Source organism: Heterodontus francisci, chromosome 40 (assembly GCF_036365525.1).
Source record: "Heterodontus francisci isolate sHetFra1 chromosome 40, sHetFra1.hap1, whole genome shotgun sequence".
Lineage (NCBI taxonomy): Eukaryota > Metazoa > Chordata > Chondrichthyes > Heterodontiformes > Heterodontidae > Heterodontus > Heterodontus francisci.
In genome coordinates this window covers 9,407,866-9,430,861 of record NC_090410.1, presented here as the reverse complement: position 1 = coordinate 9,430,861, position 22,996 = coordinate 9,407,866, and the positions used below count along the sequence as shown (strand labels likewise).

Here is a 22,996-nt window from a genome sequence, read left to right as displayed (position 1 = left end):
TAAGAACAGGAACTTGTGAAGCAGTAATAGGTAGCTGGCACCCGTGGAGTCAATAGTTCACTATGAGCCGGGGTGAGTGATGTAGGGGGAAACGAGTTGGGGGGGTGGGGTGGTGTGGGGAAGAAAGAGAGAGAAGCCAATTTTGAAATTTTCCTCCTGGTGACAGTAAAGAGTTAACTTTCACCACTTAATCTTTAAGGGGAAATAGCTGAGCTACTTTTAATTCTTTCCTATGAGTGTGGGCCTCTTATAGGGTTGGACCACAGTGCTGGGCAATGGGAAACAGTAGACAAACATGGAGGGGTTTGTCAAGAAATTTTCTAAAGTTGCCGATCGGCAAAATTAATTAATTGATTGTTTGTAATTTGTCTTGGCCAGAACAGTTCGCAGCTGCACAAATGCCATCAGACGTCCAGAATGTGCTGCTGCCTCGGCAAGAATTTGACTGTGGCTCACGGTCTGCTGTACAAAGGGTCTCTGTTAAATGATTGCACCGCTCCATGTGGAAGGGCCCAGCTCTGGTTCCACGATCTATGCTGAGTTAACTGTTCTCAGCCAGGATGGACTTAGTACCTTGTGAAAAGGAGTTCGAAAAAATCAGCTCAGATTCCCATTTCTGATCAGGAACAGCGGACGCTATTGCCAGACTCCAAGAAAGAGTTGCATTTGTATAGCGCCTTTCATAACCTCAAGATGTCCCGAAGTCTTTCACAGCCATTGAAATACTTTTGAAGTGTAGTCACCTTTGCAATGTAGGAAACACAGCAGCCAAGCTCACACAATTAGCAATGAGATAAAGACCATATAATCTGCAAAATGTTGGCCAGAACACTTGAAGAAACCCCCTTCATCTCTGAATAGTGACATGGGATCTTCTGCATCCACTTGAGAGGGCAGATGGGACCTGGGTCTAATGTTTCATCTGAAAGATGGCACACCTGACAGTGCTGCACTCCCTCAATAATGGTAGGATAAAGATAGGGTGAGGCTATGGAGAGATCTGTAAATGAGGCCTACTATTTTGACATTAATGCACTGAGGGATGGAGAGCCAATGAAGGTGGTAGTACAGATAGGAAGCAGGTTGCAGAACATTGGATGAGCTGGAATTTGTGTCCCGGATTTTGATCGACGAGTTGGAGAAACCAAGCTGATAAAGGCTTAGATTAGTGTAAAAATTAGGTGAATACCTGAAGACTGGGTTGTGAATTTTATTTAATGGAGAGTGATTTTGTTCATTGGAATTCTGACATATAGAGTTAACAGCATATTTTTCTGTTAATACATCAGGAATTTAGCAGTAGTTTGGGTCATGTTCAGCACAGACCCTGAACTGTCACAGAGCACCCTCTAGTGCTCTGTATGTTTTCACATTTAAAATTTTGCATGTACATCGTAACCACAGGTTATTAGCTTCTCAGCTCAATTGGCTTCATAATTCTGTAGTTGGGAGTCTTGAGTTTCCTCCCCCACCTCCCGCATCAAAATGTTGTCTCTTCTGTGCAAATTTGCCTCTTTACATTCCTACATTTGTTCGTCCAAGCCATAGCTTTATTTTGTATATTTAAAAGAGTGAAGCACTCACCCCAACTGTGGCTCTGTGGAGAAATGCTTGTTGCAGTACCGAGCCAGAGGATCAGAAGGTCATAGAGTCATTATGGTACAGAAGGAGGCCATTTGGCCCACTGAGTCCCTGCTGGCTCACTGTAGAGCAATCCAATTCATCCTATTCGCCTGCTCTATCCCTGCAGTCCTGCAAGTTTATTTCCCTCAACTTCCCATCAATTTCCTTTTGAAATCACTAAGGGTCTCCGCTTCCACCATCCTCATAGGCAGCGAGTTCCAGGTCATTACAACTCGCCATGTTAAAAAAAAGTTCTTCCTCACATCCCCCTGCATTTCTTTCCCAAAATCCTGTGTCCCCGAGTTTTTCTGTGATCAGCTGATGGGAACAGCTTTTCTTTGTCTACCATATCTAAACTTGTCATAATCTTGTACACCTCTATCAGATCACACCTCAATCTCCTCTGCTCTAAGTCTTCAAGCTTACATTGAGCTCCACTGGAACATGTGCACATCAGTACCGTACCTAGTATTACACAGTAACAGGTCTGTACCTACCAGTACTGTACGCAAGTCTTATGTACCCACCAGTCCTGCACCCCAGTGTTACACACAGCTCAAAATAGCCTCTCCATACACAACTTAAGTTTGGCAAGGTAGAATCTGTGACTGTACTGACAGCTGTTTTTCCACAGTTTGAAAACTGGGTGGAAAGGGCAGGAGTGTGGCTATCAGGCAAGGATAGGATCAGGCTGGAATGCAAGCCCTCCATCGTCCAGTAGCTCGTCAACCATCACTATCTGGACCCCTACATGAAGAAGGACCAATGGGCCAGATAGTGCTGCAGTACTCATGGTTCTATCCCCCAGGAAGATCCAGTGCCTGCAGGAGAGGAAATGGGGAGGAAGAAACAAATGTGGAGTGACAAATATCTGTGATATCATGTTTCGAGGCAATAGCATGTCTGAAAAAATTCTAACATCTGAAGCCGCACGAGTAACTGTCCCATAACTCATTCCAAGGTGTCTAATATTCTCCATTTAGTCCATCTTCTCTAACTTTTTCCTTGCGGGGTTTGGGTACTCAGGGTTTTCGATGACCCCCTCCCCAAACTTCAATTCCAGGAAGCGCCTGTGATTGTTGGGCGCACGAGCAGTCACCCCAGCAAACTGCATGGGGACCAGTGGCTTCAGGAAGTGCTCTGGGAACTCCACATCCTGCTTGTGATCCATCCAAGTGTTTTTGGTCATGATTCCATCTCTGGCATAGAATGGCCACAAGTCAACGTGCAAGTGGTTGCTTTCGCTGTACTGCACTCGGTAGAAGTCCCCTTCCACTGCCTTTTCCCACACATAGCCATTCTCATCAACAACCGAACCAGAGTCCAGACTTCTCAGGAACTCGCATTTCTCCACATCATCCAGATAAATTCCAAGATCCACGTCATAGTCCCACGCAATTATGTCCCGGTGACGGACTGCTCCCAGAAGTGTTCCGCCCTCCAGCCAGTAGCGGACACCTGAGGACTCCAAGATGTTTATGACATACTTGGTGGTCTCACGCAAGGCTTTGAGGCAGCAAGGCGGCGTCCACTTGTTCTGATACAGGTACTCGGGCGTGTCATCATGCACTGTACCGAAACAGCGAGGAGTGTCTTTGTTGCATCCGTACCACTGCTCCTTTCCATTGGCCTGGACCACATGCTTCACTCCAAAGTCTTTGAAGAGTTGGGCCAACCTCGCTTTCGCATTGATGTCAGCCTTCCACTGGTTATGGGCCGACATGAACAAAGAGCGGTGGTAAGAGGAGAACACCACACTCTCCGCCATTTTCACTCTCCAGCCGCGCAGTGAAGACTGAACAAAGAAGGACGTCATGAGTGGCCTAACCATGGGCTGAGAGAGGTTAAACAAATCTTCGGTTCGAAGGAGAACCACGGCGTCTCCGCCAATGGCATCACAAACCTGAGCTGGAGAAAGGCTGTAGGCCGCGCTCCACTCCTTGAGGCTAACCCGCAAATTTAGACACTGAAATGTTTCCACAGTCTGAATAGGGGCTGCCAGCATTCGAACCTTTCCTTTGTTGGCCTCAAATTCCTGAAGAAGACGGTCAAGCTGCTGAGTTGAGTCCAACTGCACCCCGTCAGGCACCAGAAGGGTGTATTCAGTTTTGATGTAGAACTCAGGTCTGGTGGCGTAGTACGGTTGATCTGGAGATGCCTTCAACAGCACTACCTGAATGTTCCTTTTATCAGGCAGGTCCAACGGTGGGTATGGTAGTTTGTCGGAGACCACCACAATGGGCTGATCTGGCCTTTCCTTCAAGAAAGATTGCACCACGCCTACCACCCAATTCTCAAAATCTTCAAACTCCCGTATCAGCACAGTGATCCCAGTGACTCTTGAAACCGCCAGCCTCCGGGAGACAACCTTCCCTGGGTCTTTGTGCTTCAGCATTTGCTGTTGAGTTCTGGAGACGTAGTAAAGTACGATTAGATTGACCATTATTGCCCCGGTCAGCAGTATCTGGTAAAAACTAACCCGCATTGTGCTTTTTATAAATTCAGTAGTGTTGGTAATTAATTAGTTCAAGTAACAGATTTTCTTGAATAATCTCTTGCTGCTTTCTGACATCGTAACAATTAACAATCAAGTCAGGATCCTGATTTCTGGACAACTAATAATTGCAATTAATTCATCAGAAATGCATGGTCTTCATTGAATCTAAAAACAAAAAGAAACATTTATGAAGGACAGAGATACTCATCAATTGATGAACACCGACAGAAGGGAATCTCCCCAATCTGGAATTTCTGAAGATACAGGTCAATGGAAATTTAACACTTGTAAAGTACCAACTAGGAGAACTTAAAAACATAAGAAAATAGGAACAGGAGAAAACTATATGACACCTTAAGCCTGCTAAGCCATTCAATAAGATCATGTCTGAACAACAACAACATGTATTTAAATAAAAGCAAAATACTGCGGATGCTGGAAATCTGAAATAAAAACAAGAAATGCTGCAAATACTCAGCAGGTTTGGCAGCATCTGTGGAGAGAGAAGCAGAGTTAATGTTTCAGGTCAGTGACCCTTCTTCAGAACTAAACAAGGGTCACTGACTAAAAACATGCATTTAAATGGCCTTTAGTCCAGTAAAATATCCCAAGATGTTCACAGGAGTCTCATAAAACGGCCGGGACACAGCACAGGGCTGCAGTCGGAGATTAGCCCGGTGCTGCACACCCGGGGACATCGTAGAGTCATGGGGCGGGTGTGTGGGCCTGAGGACTGGTTACAGGCCCGGGATCGGCGGAGCCCCGAGTTGGAGATACCCGGAGTCAGCGACTCACATCAACATCAGCATCGACAGTGGCTTCTTCCCCGAGGTAAAATCCGAAAGCGCAATTGAAAGATCCGAGAGCGGCCATCTTTGGGAGGGGCTGCGAGGTCGCAGTGCTGCTGGTAAGGTCAAAGTGCGGGCTTTGGTGTACGTCAGGCTTCGGTGAGGAGGGTGAGTATTGACCAGGTAAGGCTTAGTTTTTTTCCCCCAATTTCTGTCTTTCTTTCTTTTAAGCCAGAAGTAACGCGAGGGGTGGAAATAGCAGTCAGTGGGGTAGTATGTTCCTCCTGTGAAATGTGGGAGATCAGGGAGAAGTCAAATGTCCCTGGTGACTACGTTTGCAGGAATTGTGTCCAGCTGCAGCTCCTTTCAGATCACATGGATCGGTTGGAGCGGCAGTTGGACTCACTGAGGAGCTTACAGGAGTCAGAAAGCATCATAGATAGGAGTTTCAGGGAGGTGGTCACACCGCAGGTTCTGCCAGATAGATGGGTGACCGCCAGGAGGGGCAGGCAGGTAGTGCAGGAGTCCCCTGTGGCTATTCCCCTCAATAACAAGTATGCTGTTTTGGATACTGTTGTGGGGGTGGGGGATGGCTTCTCAGGGGAAAGCAGCAGCAGCAGCCAGGTCAATGGCACCACGACTGGCTCTGTTGTACAGCAGAGAAGGTCAAAGTGTAGGCGAGCAGTAGTGATCGGGCACTCCACAGTCAGGGGCACAGATAGACGTTTCTGTAGCCATGAGTGAGAATCCAGGATGGTGTGTTGTCTCCCTGGTGCCAGGGTCAAGGATGACTCTAAGCGGGCACAGAGCATTCTGAAAGGGGAGGGTGAGCAGCCAGAGGTCGTGGTCGATATTGGTACTAACGACAAAGGCAGGAAGAGAGATGAGGTCCTGCAAAGTGAATATAGGGAGTAAGGCAGAAGTTAAAAAGCAGGACCTCTAGGGTTGTAATCTCAGGATTACTCCCTGTGCCACATGCTAGTGAGGGTAGGAATAGGAGGATAAGGCAAATGAATGTGTGGCTCAAGAGCTGGTGTAGGCGGGAGGGCTTCAGCAACTTGGACCATTGGGATCTCTTCTGGTGCAGAGATGACCTGTACAAGAGGGACGGGTTGCATCTGAACTGGAAGGGGACCAATATCCTTGCGGGGAGGTTTGCTAGTACTACTTGGGAGGGTTTAAACTAGTCTGGCAGTGGGGGTGGGACCCAAAGTAGTAGTCTCTCCACTGAGATAGTTGAGGCAAATGTAGAGGTTAGAGCAAGCAAGTCCAGTAGACAGGCCAGGCAGGGGCAGACAGGGAGTGTGGAAGGTCTGGTAGGCTAAACGGCATTTACTTTAATGCAAGAAGCCTTACAGGTAAGGCAGATGAACTCAGAGCATGGATCAGTACATGGGATTGTGATATTATAGCTATTATGGAAACGAGGGATGGGCAGGACTAGCAGCTCAATGTTCCGGGGTACCAATGCTTCCAGCATGACAGAGGTGGAGGTAAGAGAGGAGGGGGAGTCGCACTACTGATTAGGGAGGACATCATGGCGGTACTTAAGAGAGGATAGCCGGGGGGGAACATCTAGCGAGGCCATATGGGTAGAACCTAGAAATAAGAAAGGGGTGATCATTTTGATGGGATTATGCTATAAGCCCCCCAATAGTCAGAGGGAATTGGAGGAGCATATATGTAGGGAAATCACAGATAGGTGCAGGAATTATAGGGTTGTAATAGTAGGTGATTTTAACTTCCCTAATATTGACTGGGGCTGCCTTAGTGCTAAGGATCAGATGGGGAAGAATTTGTTATGTGTGTCCAGGATAATTTTCTGAAGCAGTATGTGGATGGCCGTACTAGAGAAGGGGTTACGCTCGACTTCCTCTTAGGAAATGAGGCTGGGCAGGTGGTTGATGTGTCAGTGGGGGAAGCACTTTGGGACCAGTGACCATAACTCTATTAGCTTCAAGATAATTATGGAAAAGGATAGGACTGGTCCTCAAGTTGAAGTCCTAAATTGGGAGAAGGCTAATTTCGATGGCATCAGACAGGGACTCTCAAAAGTTGGATGGGAGAGGCTGTTTACAGGTAAAGGGACGTCTGGCAAGTGGGAGGCTTTTAAAAATGAGATAGGAAGACTTCAGGGCCGGCATGTTCCTGTTAGATGGAAGGGCAAGGCTGGCAAGTTTAGGGAACCTTGATTGACGAGGGATATTGAGGGTCTGGTCAGGACAAAGAAGGAGGCATATGTCAGGTGTAGGCAGCTGGGATCAAGCGAGTCCCTCGAGGAGTATAAGGGATGTAGGAGTACACTTAAGAAGGAAATTAGGAGGGCGAAAAGGGGCCATGAGATTTCCCTGGCAGATAAGATAAAGGAGAATCCTAAAAGATTCTATAAGTATATTAAGAGTAAAAGGGAGAGAGTAGGTCCCCTTAAGGATCAGTGTGGTAATCTATGTGTGGAGTCACGGGAAATGGGCAAAGTCTTAAATGAATACTTCTCGTCTGTATTTAGCGTGGAGAAGGTCATGTAAGCTAGTGAGTTCAAGGGAGGGAACAGCGATATCCTGGAGCATATCAACATTACAAAGGAGGAGGTGTTGGAGGTTTTGAAGCGTACTAAGGTGGATAAATCCCCAGGGCCTGACCAGGTGTATCCTAGGATGCTATGGGAAGAAAGGGAGGAGATTGCTGGGGCCCTGGCAGAGATTTTTGTATCACCCCCGTTAGCCACGGGTGACGTACAAGACTGGAGGATAGCTAATGTTGTGCCTTTATTTAAGAAGGGCAGCAGGGATAAGCCAGGGAACTACAGGCCGGGGAGCCTTACATCAGTGGTGGGAAAGTTATTGGAAAGGATTCTGAGAGACAGGATTTATATGCATTTGGAAAGGCAAGGTCTGATTAGGGATAGTCAACATGGCCTTGTGCGTGGGAAATCATGTCTCACGAATTTGATTGAGTTCTTTGAGGAGATGACCAAGAGGATTGACGAGGGCAGGGCGGTGGACGTTGTCTACATGGACTTTAGCAAGGCCTTTGACAAGGTCCCGCATGGTAGGTGGTCTGGAAGGTTCGAACACATGGGACCCAGGGTGAGCTAGCCAATTGGATACAAAATTGGTTTGGTGATAGGAGGCAGAGGGTGGTAATGGAGGGTTGTTTTTCAGATTGGAGGCCGGTGATCAGTGGTGTGCCGCAGGGATCGGTGCTGGGCCCTATGTTGTTTGTCATATATATTAATATATTCATGACGTGGATGAGGATGTAGGGGCATGATTAGTAAGTTTGCAGATGACACCAAAAGTGGTATAGTGGACAGTGAAGAAGGTTGTCTAAGGTTACTACAGGATATAGATCAACTGGGAAAGTGGGCAAGGGAGTGGCAAATGGAATTTAACACAGACAAGTGCGAAGTGATGCATTTTGGGAAGTTAAACCAGGGCAGGATATATACAATGAATGGCAGAGCCCTGGGGAGTGTTGTTGAGCAGAGACACCTTAGGTTGCAAGTACATAGTTCCCTGAAAGTGGCAACACAGGTAGACAGGGTGGTGAAGAAGGCGTATGGCATGCTTGCCTTCATCGGCCGAGGCACTGAGTATAAGAGCTGGGACGTCATGTTACAGTTGTACATAACGTTGGTTAGGCCACACTTGGAGTGCTGTGTGCAGTTCTGGTCGCCGCACTACAGGAAAGATATGATTAAGCTAGAGAGGGTGCAGAAAAGATTCACAAGGATGTTGCCTGGTTTGGAGGGCTTGAGTTATAAAGAGAGATTGGTTAGGCTGGGTCTGTTTTCCCTGGAGTGAAGGAGACTGAGAGGGGACATGATAGAGGTATATAAAATTATGAGAGGCATAGATAGGGTAGATAGCCAGAGTCTGTTTCCCATGGTAGGGGTGACTAAAACTAGAGGGCATAGATTTAAGGTGAGAGGGAGGAGGTTTAAAGGGGATCAAAGGGGTAAATTTTTCACACAAAGAATAGTGGGTATCTGGAATGAGCTGCCAGAAGAGGTGGTGGAGGCAGGAACAGTAGCAACATTTAAGAGGCATCTGGACAGGTACTTGAATGAGCAAGGCATAGAGGGATATGGAATTAATGCAGGCAGGTGGGATTAATATAGATAGGCATTATGGTCGGCATGGATGCGGTGGGCCGAAGGGCCTGTTTTTATGCTGTACGACTCTATGACTCTAAAGTTTGGTACCGAGTCACAGTAGGACAGTTTAGGGCAGATGACCATATGCTTGGTCAAAGAGATAAGTTTTAAGGAGCATCTGAAAGGAGAAACGTGAGGTGAAAAAGTGGAGAGGTTTAAGGAGGGAATTCCAGAGCTTAGGGTCTAGGCAGCTATAGGCATGGCTGTCAATGGTGGGGTGATTAAATTGGGAATTCTCAAGGCCAGAATTAGAGAACAGATATCTCGTTGGCTTGGAGGAGATTACATAGATAGGCTGGGCTGAGACCATAGGGGGATTTGAAAACAAGGATGATAATTTTAAAATTGAGACCGGAAGCCAATGTAGGTCAGCGAGTACAGAGGCGATGGGTGAACAGGATTTGTTATGAATTAGGACAAAAGTAGAAGAGTTCTGGATGACCTCAAGTTTATGGAGGGTAGAACATGGGAGGCTGGCTAGGACTGCATTGGAATAGTCAAGCCTAGAGGTAATAAAAGCATGGATGAGGGTTTCAGCAGTAGATGAGCTGAGGCAGGGGCATCGTTGGACGATGTTACAGAGATGGCACAGAAATGTGGTTGGAAGCTTGTCTTGGGGTCAAAGTTGTGAACAATCTAGTTCAGCCTCAGACAGGTTGTCACGGTGGCTGAGTTTCCTGCAGGGACCGAAGACAATTGCTTTAGTCTTCCCAATATTTAGTTGAAGTAAATCTCTGCTCACCCAGTACTGGATGTCAGACAAGCAACGTGACAAATCAGAGGCAGTGGAGTGTTTGAAGGCATTGGTGGTGAAGTAAAGCTAGGTGTCAATAATGTGCACGTGGAAACTGATGCTGCGTTTTCAGAGGAGCATCATGTAGATAAGAAATAAGGCGGGGGTGGGGGGGGGGTGAAGAGAGGGACAAGAATAGATCTCTGGACACCAGAGGTAACACTGAGGCAGCAGGAAGTGAAGCAGTGTGGTGAACTGTGTCAAAGACTGTAGACATGTTGAGAAGGACAAAGAAGGATAGTTTACTTTTGTCACACTCACACAGGATGTCATTTGTGGCTTTGATAAGAGCCACTTTGGTATTGTGCCTGGAGTGGATACCTGATTTGAGGGATTCAAACATGGAGTTCTGAAAAAGATGGGCGCAGAACTCGGAAGCGACAATACATTCAAGGACTTTGGAGAGGAAAGGGAGGTTGGAGATGGGGCGGTAGTTTGCAAGGACAGAGGAGTTAAGGGTTGGTGCTGTGAGGAGAGGGATAATAACAGCAGATTTGAAGGAGAGGAAAAGTGCCCAAGGACTACTTCTAGATCAACTCCACTTATCCCCTCCCCATAATCCTCGATTTCCTTAGTGCCCAAGAATATTTTGAGCAGTATGTAATCTTTCTGGTATGAAATCACTCTCTTCATGTTTCATTGATGATGTTATGGGCATAGCTCTTCTGAAATTTCCTTTGTTCTCCAAATATATCATCCTATATCCTCTTCCTGCATGGCTTTCGCACTGTGTTGAAGTTCAGACTCATCAAAGGGTCTGCGTACTCTGACTGTTTCTTTCCCAGGACCTCTGAACTGTCGAGGTCCTTGCCTCCCTCAGTCTCCCCTTTCTCCAACAATTTTACACACTTTAAATTTGCAAGCTTGGCATCCACATTCTGATTTACCTCAGCTTCTGCTTTCCTCTTTTCAACCATGCTGCCACTCTGTATTGTGGGGCTTGGGATTTCACTTGGGTTTTCTCAACAATTACATATTTTTAAATGTATTTATGGCTTACTGAGTGGGGTAGGATGACTGTAATTTTGCATCACTGGATAAGTGAAACATCAGAAAATTCCAGCTAAGAAACTCGTACAAAAATACAAAACTGACACAAATGACAGTGACCTATATTTGCACTGAAGGATGACCATCTTTTGCTTGCTGGATAAAAATCATTTTCCGTGCTGCCACTGAGTTTACATAGTGCCATTTGTATCAATATGTGGTGCTGTGCTCTACCAAAACTCCAGTTACTGAAGGCTGGACTTCTTCAATGATTGTTTGAGAGAGCACTCTCGCCTTTGAGTCAGAAGGCCGTGGGTCCAAGTTTCACTCCTTACAGTCCAAAATCCAGGCTGACACTCCAGTGCTAGTACTGATGGATTGCTGCATTATCGAAGGAACCTTCTCTTGGATAAGACGTTAATCCAAGGCCCCGGTCTGCCCTCTCAGGTGAATGTAAAAGTTTTCACCACACTTTTGAAGAACAGCAAGGGAGTTCTCTCCAGTGTCCAGACCAAAAGTAATCCTTTAACTAACACCTAAAAATAAAATCCAAGCGATCTTGTCAAAATATTTCATTGCTGTTTGTGGAATCTTGCTGTGAACAAATTGTCTGCCACATTTCCTACATTACAACAGTGACTACACTTAAGAAGTATTTCAGTGACTATATAGTGCTTTGGGACATCCTGACATCATGAATGGCGCTATATTAATGCACGACTTTTTATTTTCGTTTGAGTTGATGGTGACACCCACCACCGTCGCCCCTTCAGTTTCTCCATTCACCAGAACTTTTGCTCTTTTCAGAAGTGTGTTTCTGAAGTATCTTTGCTCCTCTTCTCGCCAACTGCCTAATAAAGGAGACTACCAATTGCTCCTGTGGTTAAAACAAGCACCATTATGCTTGAATTAAAGTCAGAGTCTAAATAAAACATTGGTGAGGTAGAACAGGATGTAAGTTAACTGTAAGATCAGCAGGTCAGGTCAGGCTGGTAGAGAGCACTGACACTTCTCATGCTCATTCTTAATTAATGGAAAAATGGACTGGGGAGGAAGTATTGTGACCAGGTGGATCGAGAAACACTGGGGTATTAAAAAATATAAAAGCACACAGATGTTTTACATGCATGTTCTTGTCTCTGAAAACACTTTATCCTTTAAAGAATAAGTTCAGACCAGTCAGTTCAAACTCACAGGATGTTGGCTGCTACTGTTTCCAAGACTTCAATGAGTTGAACAAAAAGTGGAATTTCCTGGCAGCCACTGTAACATCAGGAATCAGACACAGATTGTACCTTTCTGGCTGCAATCAAAGGAAGAAAGCAACAGCTTGCATTTATACAATGACTTTAAGGTCTCGGGTCCTTCCAAACACTTGCTTTGAAGTGTAGTCACTGTTGTAATGTAGGAAAATTTGGCAGCAATTTGCGCACAGCAAGTTCCCACAATCAGTCATGAAATCATCTTTTTTTTTAAAGTGATTTTGGTTGATGGTTTAAATATTGACTGGTAGAGTTCCCCTGCTTTGAATAGTACCATGGGATCTTTTACAGCCACCTCAGAAGAGAGACAGGGCTTAGATTAGCATCCCATCCCAAAGATAGCACTTTTGACAGTGCAGCACAAATAGCTAGATAATATATTTTAATAAAAACTCCCTCCACATTCTCTTTGCACGGATGCCGTCTGACCTGCTGAGTATTTCCAGCACTCTGTCTTTATCTCAGATTACCAGCATTTCGCTTTTGTAATTTGTTTTTAGTAAGGAGTTTGGGTAGGTTATGTACTCATGTCCCTGGGACAGGACTTGAACAACCTTCTGACTTGGACGCCACTCCTGAGCCAAGGGCAAGACCAGCCCTCCCACCAAGCCCCATCCATTTTTAAAAATGACATTTTTAATCAGAGCCTGTTATCAACTCACCTAGGTGCATCGCGGATGCTCACTCAAGAGGCCAGGATTGGATGAGCACAGAGATCTTGGTGGGTTGTACAGCTGGAGGAGGTTACAGCAATATCTCTGCCTCTCTATCTCTGTAACTTCCTGCAGCACTACAACCACTGAGATCTCTGTGCTCATCCAATTGTGCCCTCTTGGGCATCCCCGATTTTAATCACTCCGCCACTGGCGGTTGTGCCTTTAGCTGCCTCGGCCCCAAGCTCAGGAATTCTCTCCCTAAACCTCTCTGCCTCTCTCGTCTCCTGTAAGACGCTCCTTAAAATCTTCCTATTTGACTAAACTTTTGGTCATCCGTCCTATATCCACTTATATGGTCCAGTTTTAAATTTTGTTTGATAACACTCCTATGCGGTACCTTGGGACATCTTACTACATTAAAAGCCACTTTATAAATTTAAGTTGTTGTTGCTGAGAGAGAATAAAGTGCTGTATAATTGGGGGCCATTTGATTCCTATTGGACAATGGGGCTGATTTGGGACAAATCAGAACAGATGTGTGTGCCTTAGTACCTCGCTCAAGTCCTCACCTCCTACTGAGGTGTCAGCCTTATTATGTGCTTAAGTCTTGAAGTCCTGGTTGGGGATTCCAGGACTAGGGGATGTAGCCGAAAAACTAGAGCCAGGCCTTTCAGGAAGGAAGTCTTACATGCAAAGGGTGGTAGAAGTTTGGAACCCCCTTTCCCAAATGGAAGTTAATGCTAGGTCAATTATTAATTTTAAATCTGAGGTTGATAGATTTTTATAAATCACAGATATTAAGCGATATGGACAAAGGTGGCTATACAGTGTTAGGTCACAGTCATCCTTGATCTCACTGAATCAGGCGTGAGGGGCTAAGTGGCCTATGCCTGTTCCGATGTTTCTGTGCAGTGGAGCTTGACTCCATGACTTTCTGACTCAGGTAAGAGTTCGACCAGCTGAAGAAAGAATGTCCTTCAGGACACTGCTGTATGGTGGCGACCCTGTGAAGCTGTTAACAGCTGCAATGAGAACATAAGTATGTTGGGTAGATGTGAGGGGAGCATTGTTTGGGAGTGAAGAATCCACAGGAACATTCCGCCATCCAAGTTTTTTTTTAACCATCTTGTGAAGCAGCGCAGCCTTCCAGTTCCATGTTCTGCTGACTAAGTGTGCGAGTGGACAATCAGTTCCTTAACTCATTAACAATGTCTCTTCGATCAAAATGGGTGCAGAAGAGAAGTAGGTTAGTGCACCTGCTGGCTGACTGAGTCAAAGCACTATGATGTAGGACAAAGCCATATAGATCAGAAGGGTCCAGATCCTTTATTGTGGTAGTTTTCTCCCTCCCCTCTCCTGAAGATGCTGACTCAGAAGCAGGTGGTCTCTGGTATCTTGCCCAAATCCCGATTCTTCATGTGTGAACCCAAGCAGTATCAGCAGACCATTCAACCATGAAGGGCATTGCTTAATACTGTCCTTAGCTGATGTCCATGCACGTGCATTTTACAGAATGAGTGGTGGGACAATGTTCAGGAGCAAGAACCACTATGCAATTGCAGCACCTAGACTGTTGCCTTGCTAGCGCAGCAGATCATGGGTCAAAGCTGGGAGCATACCTTACTTTTTTTTTAAGAAACAATGTAGATAGAGATTTACCTGACATTAAGAAACAGTTTCTTCCACCTTTAGTTTAGATGCTTCCGTCACACTATCGGTCCCAGATGTGAAGTTTTGTTGGTGACTTCTGTGCATTATAGGACATGTCCCAATGGCCACAACACCTGGATTGGTGGAAAAGAAACCAAATTAATTATTAATTAAATGGAAACAGGCCATCTTATAGTGTAAAAGGAGAACTGCTGAGGTAGCTGTAGGGGAGCGCTATAACCAGTCAGTGGTCCTTGGGTTAGGGAGGGAGAGAGAGAAATTAAAAGCAGTCATGATTCCCTCCCTTGACCATTATCCAGTGACCCTGCTGGAGTGTGGACAAGTTGAGGCTCAATGAAATAATCCCTAACTACACTAAAGCCTAACCATTTGGTCAAGGTATTGACAACAATGGCAGTGTACCTGAGTAACAGTCAGCAACTTCAGGAGAAGGGCATAAACATTTTTTTGGTGGCGGGAGTAAGAAAATTGAGGGGGTAGATAAAACAATGGAGATATATATGCATCAAAAAACAAGACCTGCATCTTATTTTGAATATGCCAGCTGTAGCACTCTCACTTCCAAGTCAGAGGATTGAGTGTTCAAGTCCCATTTGAGACTGAAGCACAAAAATCTAGGCTGGGACTCCAGTGCAGTACTGAGAGAGTGCTTCTGCTCTCTCGGGTGAACGTAAAAGATCCCATTTTGAAGAAGAGCAGGGGACAACTTTCTGGTGTCCTGGCCAATATTTATTCCTCAATAACATCAGTAAAACAGATGATCTGCCCATTGCCACCTTGCTGTATATCCTGTTTATTAGTTATAAAAATACTGGAGGTGGGAAAAGCTGTTTGACTGCCAAGAATGGTACAAGACCTGAGAGATTACAGCTACTGCAAAAGATTTAACAGGTTCAGGCCTTTTCTTTAGTACTTGTGGGAGAATCCAAGGATACGGGGTCATAAAACATAGTTACTAATAAGTCCAATAGGAAAAATAACAAATTTCTTTTCTTAGACAGTGGTTCGAATGTGGAACTCACTACCAGTGGAGGTCGAGGCAAATAGCTTTGAAGCTTTCAAAAGGAAACTAGATGAGCAAACGAGAGAAAAGGGAATAGAAAGATATGGTGCAAGGCTGAGGGACGGTGCAGACAGTTTAGATTTAACTGCTTCACAGAGATCTCTGAACATGTGGAACTGGCTGCTCAGGGAGGCAGTAGAGGCACAAAGGGGGTACTGGAGAGATATTTGAGGGATTGGGATAATTACACTGTATTAGTTTTGGTACCAATTAGATTGATTATTGGCTTTTCCAGAAATGCATCTTCCTGTATTTGCACTGTTATGGTAATCGGCCTTTCCTCTCCTCTGATCGTCTTGGTCACCTGTTGGAATTTCTCCTTCAACATTTTGCAGTCCTGTCGGAAGGAGAAATATTTAAGCGGCTAATCTTGGTAGCACTCTTGTCTGAGTCAGAAGTTTATGGGTTTTAAGTCCCACTGTGTGATATGCCACTTTTGAAATGTGACATTAAACCAAGGCCCCTTCAGCTGGAAGTTAAAGATCCCATGTTTCAGAGGAGAGCTGGGGAGTTCTCCCTGGCCAATATTTATTGCACAACTAAAATCACAAGAGAAACTGATGATCTGATTATCTACCTCGACAGTTTGTTGGTAGATTGCTGTGCACAAATTGGCTGCCATGTTCCCCTACATTACAATAGTGACTACACTTCAAAGATTTCATTGGCTGTAAAGTGCTTTGGGAGGCCCAGAATTAAGAAAGGCGCTATATAAATGCAAGTTCTTTCTTTCTGTAACAATGGGAGGTTACATGGTCCTTTAGCACAAGTCAGAGAAAGGGAGACAGTGAAGAAACAAACAGTATCGTAACAGGTGTGACGCCCCCACAGTCGAACGGGAGAGGTGAGGAGGGAATGTATGGGTTTTTTAAAATAACGCTCCTCAAACTGCAGGAAAAGTCTGATTGCCTAGTCGGAGCTGGTACGGTGATGAAAACATGAGCATTCTGATATCAGCTGCATCTTTCACTGATGGGAGCTGACATGGGACTTGACATGTCACTGCACAGTGTGATTGACAGCACAAACAGAGGGAGCCCTGCACTCCGCAGCAAACCCCTGGGAGCTGCAGCCCGACCGATCGAGTGAGGCAGGAAGCGGCTGAGTCCAGGTGACAACTCCTGAACCGCGCTGGCAATTTTAAACAGGCGTGTGAGGTGGCTGTAACAGGCACAGCCACTCGCACAGGGTCAGCGAGGAGCTGGTGTCATAATTACACAGGCTCCTTGTCTCTGCTCCCCAGCCAGTTAAAATGACAAAAGTGCAGTCAACATTGCAAGACTAGAATTTAAAAGACCGTCTCTTCATAAACACAAGACAAGGGCAATTAATGAAGGCCTCTCAGCTCATTTGAAGCTAACCCTTCCAGTACCTTAAATCTCCCAACCTGTATTTTGAATGGCCCCCTGACCCATCCCAACATCCTCGTAACCCTGACTGGCAAATTATTTCAGCTATTTTTCACATTTTGTATGAGGGTTTCAGTTCTTATTGTCTCATGAATGCACTGCTCACCAGTTTATCGCTACGATCCCTGGTCCTATTAGCGTGTTTTTAAGAAAAGTTTAAAGTAATATTTTGGATTTACTTTAAGATTCAAGGTGATTGGCAAAAGAACCAAATGGTGACATGAGGAAAATCTTTTTTTTACACTGCAAATGGTTAGGATCTGGAATGCACTGCCTGAGAGTGTGGTGCAGGCAGGTTCAACCGTGGCTTTCAAAAGGGAATTGGATAAGCACCTGAAGAAAAAAAAATCTGCAGGGTTACGGGGAAAGGGAGGGGGAGGGGGACTAGCTAAATTGCTCTTGCAGAGAGCCAACATGGACTCAATGGGCCGAATGGCCTCCTTCTGTGCTGTAACCATTCTATGAGGCAGATGGAATGGGAGGAGACTTGCGTGGCGTATAAACATCTAGTTGGGCTGAATGGCCTGTTTTTGTGCTCTATATTCTATGTAAGCAAGAATCATTCGATCAAGCAACGTCTTTTCGCTTTCCAACTGGCCATGGGAGGACCTGGTGCTGTGAGGATGGACATGTCAGATGACCACTGGCGGGAGCATGGGGGAGTCGCACTGAGGGCAGGGGCTCATATGATGAAACCTCCAGGAATACATTCAACTAGAGTTGGCAAGGGGTCATTTTCACAATCCTCGGTGCACCATTACTGATCTTCACAACTGATTTTCTTTCACAGTGAGTTCCTGATCTCGGCTATGCTTTTGTGAAGGACAGACACCCTAATAAGGCAATTTGGAGTTAACTCATTCTTGGCCTCGTTCATTCCTGTCCTAGCAAATAATAAAAAATGGAGTAAAATGTTTAACATGTCCACTTTGCAATGGGTTGTGATTGGGGACTCTTTTATGCATCAACCAGTTCCTAATTACCATGGTCTTGGCTGTAAAAGCATTCCCATTACTACTAATAAAAGTTGTGGCTCAGTGAATAGCATTCTTCCCTCTGAGTCAGTACGTTGTGGGTTCAAGTCCCACTCCAGAGACTTGAGCACGTTATCTCGGCTGACATTTCCAGTGTAGTACTGAAGGCGTGCTCCAGAGTTGGAGGTTCCAGCTTTCGGATGAGATGTTAAACTAAGACCCTATTTGCCCTCTCAAGTGACTGTAAAAGATTCCACAGCACTATTTGATGCAGAGGGAGTTCTCTCTGGTGCCCTAGCCAATATTTACAGGGCAGTGGTTAAGCTACTGGACTAGTAATCTGGAGGCCTAGACTAATGATGCTTGAGACATGAGTTTAGATCCCACCACGGCAGCTGGGCAATCTAAATTCAGTTAATTAAATAAAAAGCTAGAATAAAAGAACTAATGGTGACCATGAATATCAGATTGTTGTAAAAACACAACTGGCTCATTACTGCCCTTTATGGAAGGAAAGTGGCCCCAGTTTGGCCGATATGTGACTCCAGACCCACAGCAATGTGGCTGACTCCAGGACTTGAGCTCAAAAATCAAGGCTGACACTCCAGTACAGTACTGAGGGAACAAAAACAAGAAATGCTGGATTCACTCAGCAGGTCTGGCAGCATCTGTGGAAAGAGAAGCAGAGTTAACGTTTCGGGTCAGTGACCCTTCTTCGGAACTGACAAATATTAGAAAAGTCACAGATTATAAACAAGTGAGGTGGGGGTTGGGCAAGAGATAACAAAGGAGAAGGTGCAGATTGGACCAGGCCACATAGCTGACCAAAAGGTCACGGAGCAAAGGCAAACAATATGTTAATGGTGTTTTGAAAGACAAAGCATTAGTACAGATTAGGTGTGAATATACTGAATATAGAACATCAGCAAGTGCAAACCTGAAGAAAAACAACCTGAAAAAAACAGTGGGTAAGCAAACTGAACAAACTAAGATGAAATGAAATAAATGCAAAAAATGTAAAAAGGAATGCAAAAAAAAGGAAGAAAAAATAACTAAAAATGACTAAAAATGAAAGTAAAGTGGGGGGCTGTCATGCTCTGAAATTATTGAACTCAATGTTCAGTCCGGCAGGCTGTAGTGTGCCTAATCGGTAGATGAGATGCTGTTCCTCGAGCTTGCGTTGATGTTCACTGGAACACTGCAGCAATCCCGGGACAGAGATGAGAGCAGGGGGGAGTGTTGAAATGGCAAGCAACCGGAAGCTCAGGGTCCTGCTTGCGGACTGAGCGGAGATGTTCCGCAAAGCGGTCACCCAGTCTGCACCCAGAGGGAGGTCTGCACTGTCAGGGGTGCCGTCTTTTAGATGAGACATTAAACTGAGGCCCTGTCTGCCCTCTCAGGTGGATGTAAAGGATCCCATGGCACTATTTTGAAAAAAAGCAGTGTTCTCCCTGGTATCCTGGCCAATATTTATCCCTCAATCAACATCACTAAAACATATTATCTAGTCATTATCATATTGCTGTTTGTGGGAGCTGGCTGTGCTTAAATTGGCTGTCATGTTTCCTACATTAAAACAGTATTTCATTGGTTGTAAAGCGCTTTAAGATGTCTAGTGCATGTGAAAGGTGCTATATAAATGTAAGTCAGTCTTTCTTAACTGTCCTCTGATATGGCCTAGCAAGCCACTCAATTGTACTCAAGAAGGGAGTTCGCCACCTTCTCAAGGGTAATTAGGGATGGGCAATAAATGTTGGTTTTAATAACAATGCCCACATCCTGTGAGTGAATAAAGAAATCTGGGAATAATTACAAGATTCATGACATCGTAAACGTCGACAAAAACCAATCTTCAATTTTCTGAAATATTATTGAATGGTGGGGTTGCATTATAGTTGATCATTCAAGTACCAAGATTAAGTATATAGTTGCTTGAAAAAGGGAATATTGAACGATATTGAAGGTGGGGGGGGGGGGGGGAAACGGGAAATGAGAGTGGGATTAGGTTAGGCGGAGAAAAACACTGTTGCGGACTTGATTGACTTTTTGGCCTATTTCGGTGGTGAAGTATTATATAAGTATGATGAAGAAACACAAGAAAAGCAATTGAGTGAGAGCCAAAGCAGAGTGGGCTTACATTATTTAGGCTAATCTGTACCAATCTGTTGTCAATATGGAAATAAGTTGTGGGACACTTATGATTATTGATTGTTTGTGGGCCATTGGGTGTTACGTAAGGATGCCAACTCTTCTGGGATGTATTCCAGGAGGTCTGATTGTGTGATGTCTCATTGCATAGTGCCTGATCACACGACACTTGCTCAGTTCGAAAATGCTATTACATTTACCTTATAAAGGTTGGGTCGCCTGTAGATGATTAGCTTTGCTGGTGGTTTTGTGCTTGGAAGGCCTTCGCTGAGCAGACAAAGAAAGTGCACAGTTGCAAATCACAGGCACAAAGCTCTACTTTTCTCCCAGGCTGCTCAAAGCAGTGCCAAGGAAATCAATTCCCAATTCCACGTGACTCCTGGCAATTGGGAAAAGTTGGCAACCCTGGTCACGACAGAGTGATATCTGTACTCTGGGCAGCTGTTCATCCACATTGAAAGAATGATGACTTAAATAAAGGAAGAATTTATATAGCGCCTTTCACGACTTCAGAACATCCCAAAGTCCTTTACAGCCAATTAAGTATTTTTTAAAAAATTGCTATTGTAATGCATGAAAGGCAGCAGCCAATAAACACACAGCAGGCTCCCCAACCAACAAATATGATTATAACCAGATGATCTAATTTAGTGATGTTGGTGGAGAGATAAATATTGGTTAGGACACTGGGGATAACTCTCCCTGCTCTTCTCGAGTCACAGAGTCATTTACAGCACAAGAGGCCATTCAGCCCATCGAGTCCATACCAACTCTCCAGAGATCAATCCAGTCAGTCACATTCCCCTGCTCTACCCCCGTATCCCTGCAATTTAATTTCCCTCAAGTGGCCATCTAATTTCCTTTTGAATACACAATCGTCTCTGCTTCCACCACTCTCACGGGCAGCGAGTTCCGGGTCCTTGACACTCGCTGCGCAAGAACATTCTTCCTCACATTCCCCCTGCATCTCTTGCCCAAAACCTTAAATCTGCGTCCCCTAGTCCTTGTACCATCAGCTAATGGGAACAGTTTTTCTTTGTCTACTTTATCCAAACCTGGGCATCTCTATCCAATCTTCTTCGAAATAGCGCCGCAGGAGCTTTTCCATCCACCTGAGAGGGCAGACGGGGCCTCAGTTTAATGTCTCATCTGAAAAAAGGCCACCTCCAACAGTGAGCTGGCAGCACCAGCAGAGATTTTCCTTTGTGCTGAAGTCTCTGGACTGGGACTTGAACTCACAACCTTCTGACTCAGAGTGCCACCCACTGAGCCACAGTTGGCACTAAAGATACTGTTTTTTTTTAAATACTTAATTAACACGGAGATAACAGCATCATATGCAGATACAGATGGTGCCCTGTGCTTCCCTCACACATACACACACCCAGATCCTTTCTTCCCAATGAATGACTGTTGACTGGATGTTGTGGTGGACGCTATTTGGCAGGAAGTCTGCCCTCCGCCGGCGGTGGGGCGCATGCGCCGCCCATGCAAGCGAACGGGGCGGCTCACTATCTGGCAGGGAGACAAGGACGAGGCGGCCAAGAGATGGAAGGGCAGCCAGCCGCCATGGCTTCGGCGCTCGGCGGCGCGGGCTGTCCGAGCCCGGCGGCCGCACCGACCCTGGAGAAAATCACTTCAGAAAATACGCCCGAACCGGATTCTTACACGGTACCGGGGATTTTACACTTCATCCAGCACGAATGGACGCGTTTCGAGACGGAAAAGGCGCGATGGGAAGCGGAAAAAGCCGAATTACAAGTAAGTGAGAGACGACGACGACCGGCCGGGGGGGCGGTGGTAGTAGAAAAAAAATGACGACCAGCTTCTGTTTACTGTCTCCCAGTCGGTTCTTTACGTCGAAAGCCATCGATATCTGAGGGAAAGTGTGCTTCGTGAGAGGAAAAGGCTTTTTAAAAAAAGTCTTTACCTTCTATTGTTGCGGAGGATCGCTGGTGCGCCGCCATCTTGGATTTAAAGATGGCGGGTTGTGGCTGTGTCATTAGCCAAAATAATCCTAGTTAGAAATACTGGAATTATTAAAATATTCATGATCATTTGCAATACATATTCCTCGCACATTGCACCAGCACCGAGTCTGACATTTTAAAAGTTTACAAGTTAAAAAATGTATAGCTTGTTGGAATTGCCTCTCCAAATGTCAAAAAATTCTTCCTACAAATGATATCTCCTAAGGATCTGTGTCTGTTTTTGTTGCAAGTATGTTGTGCAGTGATTTAACATCTTGCTAAGTGCTGTCTTCTGTCGCTCCCCATAGATGCCTGGTCCTACTTGGAATCAGCAGTCTAGGTGATTTTGAGTTGCAGTGTCATTTGGACTTGGTTTGCATTGATCTGTATGAATTGGAGAGCTGGCAGGTTCCCCCGAACTAAATTTTTCTGAGCTGATTAGGAAAGATGGATCGAATTCCAATGCTTTCATTGTACAAAACAGGAGGAAAAATAGATGTTAGCTGCTAAAATCACTTCGCATTTTGCAGTTGCTAATTTGTTTTCAGCTTCAAACTAATTTAATCTCTCAGGATATGCACCTTTTAATTTACTGTTACCTGATTTTAAAAAAAAATCTACCCTCGAACATACAGATGAAAGGTCAGATCAGGACACGTGTGAGCATAAGACCAGTGGCCAGCCGAGTCCTGTTGTGATCCAAGTATTTTTCTTGATTGATTACTTTTTTTTCCTCAGAACTCTAACTTGGTATATATGCTTAAGGTTCTCATTTGTTCCGTGATGCATTGTAGCTGTTGTAATATGATCTGTAGCCATTCTGTAATTGCTGTAATTCCCCTGTCAGCATTCCGAAGGGATCGTTCCCTCCGCGACACCCTGGTCCACTCCTCCATTACCCCCACCACCTCGTCCCCGTCCCAGGGCACCTTCCCCTGCAATCGCAGGAGGTGTAATACCTGCCCATTTACCTCCTCTCTCCTCACTATCCCAGGC

General features: G+C 45.3%; 2 protein-coding genes across 14 annotated transcripts in view; one reads left to right on the top strand and one right to left on the bottom strand.

The window, feature by feature from the left end:
• Nucleotides 1-846: 846 nt before the first annotated feature.
• On the bottom strand, nt 847-22,010 carry fkrp (fukutin related protein). Of its 12 annotated transcripts, none has more exons than XM_068019007.1 (4): nt 21,961-22,010; nt 14,425-14,549; nt 12,042-12,150; nt 847-4,285 (listed from the first exon to the last, which is right to left on the bottom strand). In XM_068019007.1, exon 4 carries the CDS (start codon nt 4,106-4,108, stop codon nt 2,603-2,605), a length of 1,506 nt encoding a protein of 501 aa, XP_067875108.1. In that variant the 5' UTR covers nt 4,109-4,285; nt 12,042-12,150; nt 14,425-14,549; nt 21,961-22,010; the 3' UTR covers nt 847-2,602. The 12 variants fall into 12 exon arrangements, with proteins under 12 accessions (XP_067875108.1, XP_067875119.1, XP_067875109.1 ...); XM_068019018.1 differs by having other exon boundaries at nt 847-4,031; XM_068019008.1 differs by lacking the exon at nt 12,042-12,150 and adding an exon at nt 15,688-15,836 and having other exon boundaries at nt 21,961-21,996.
• LOC137353059 (striatin-3-like) overlaps nt 21,464-22,996 on the top strand; it is a 51,097-nt gene continuing 49,564 nt past the window's right edge. The window contains exon 1 of one of the 2 annotated variants that reach the window (XM_068019004.1): nt 21,464-21,791. In XM_068019004.1, coding sequence (XP_067875105.1) covers nt 21,519-21,791 — 273 coding nt within the window. In that variant the 5' untranslated portion in view covers nt 21,464-21,518. The remainder of the gene's footprint in view (nt 21,792-22,996) is intronic. The other variant, XM_068019003.1, reaches the window with a different exon arrangement.

Bases quoted from the DNA above. Each gene is read 5' to 3' on its own strand.
- fkrp (XM_068019007.1), bottom strand. From the start codon at position 4,108: ATGCGGGTTAGTTTTTACCAGATACTGCTGACCGGGGCAATAATGGTC.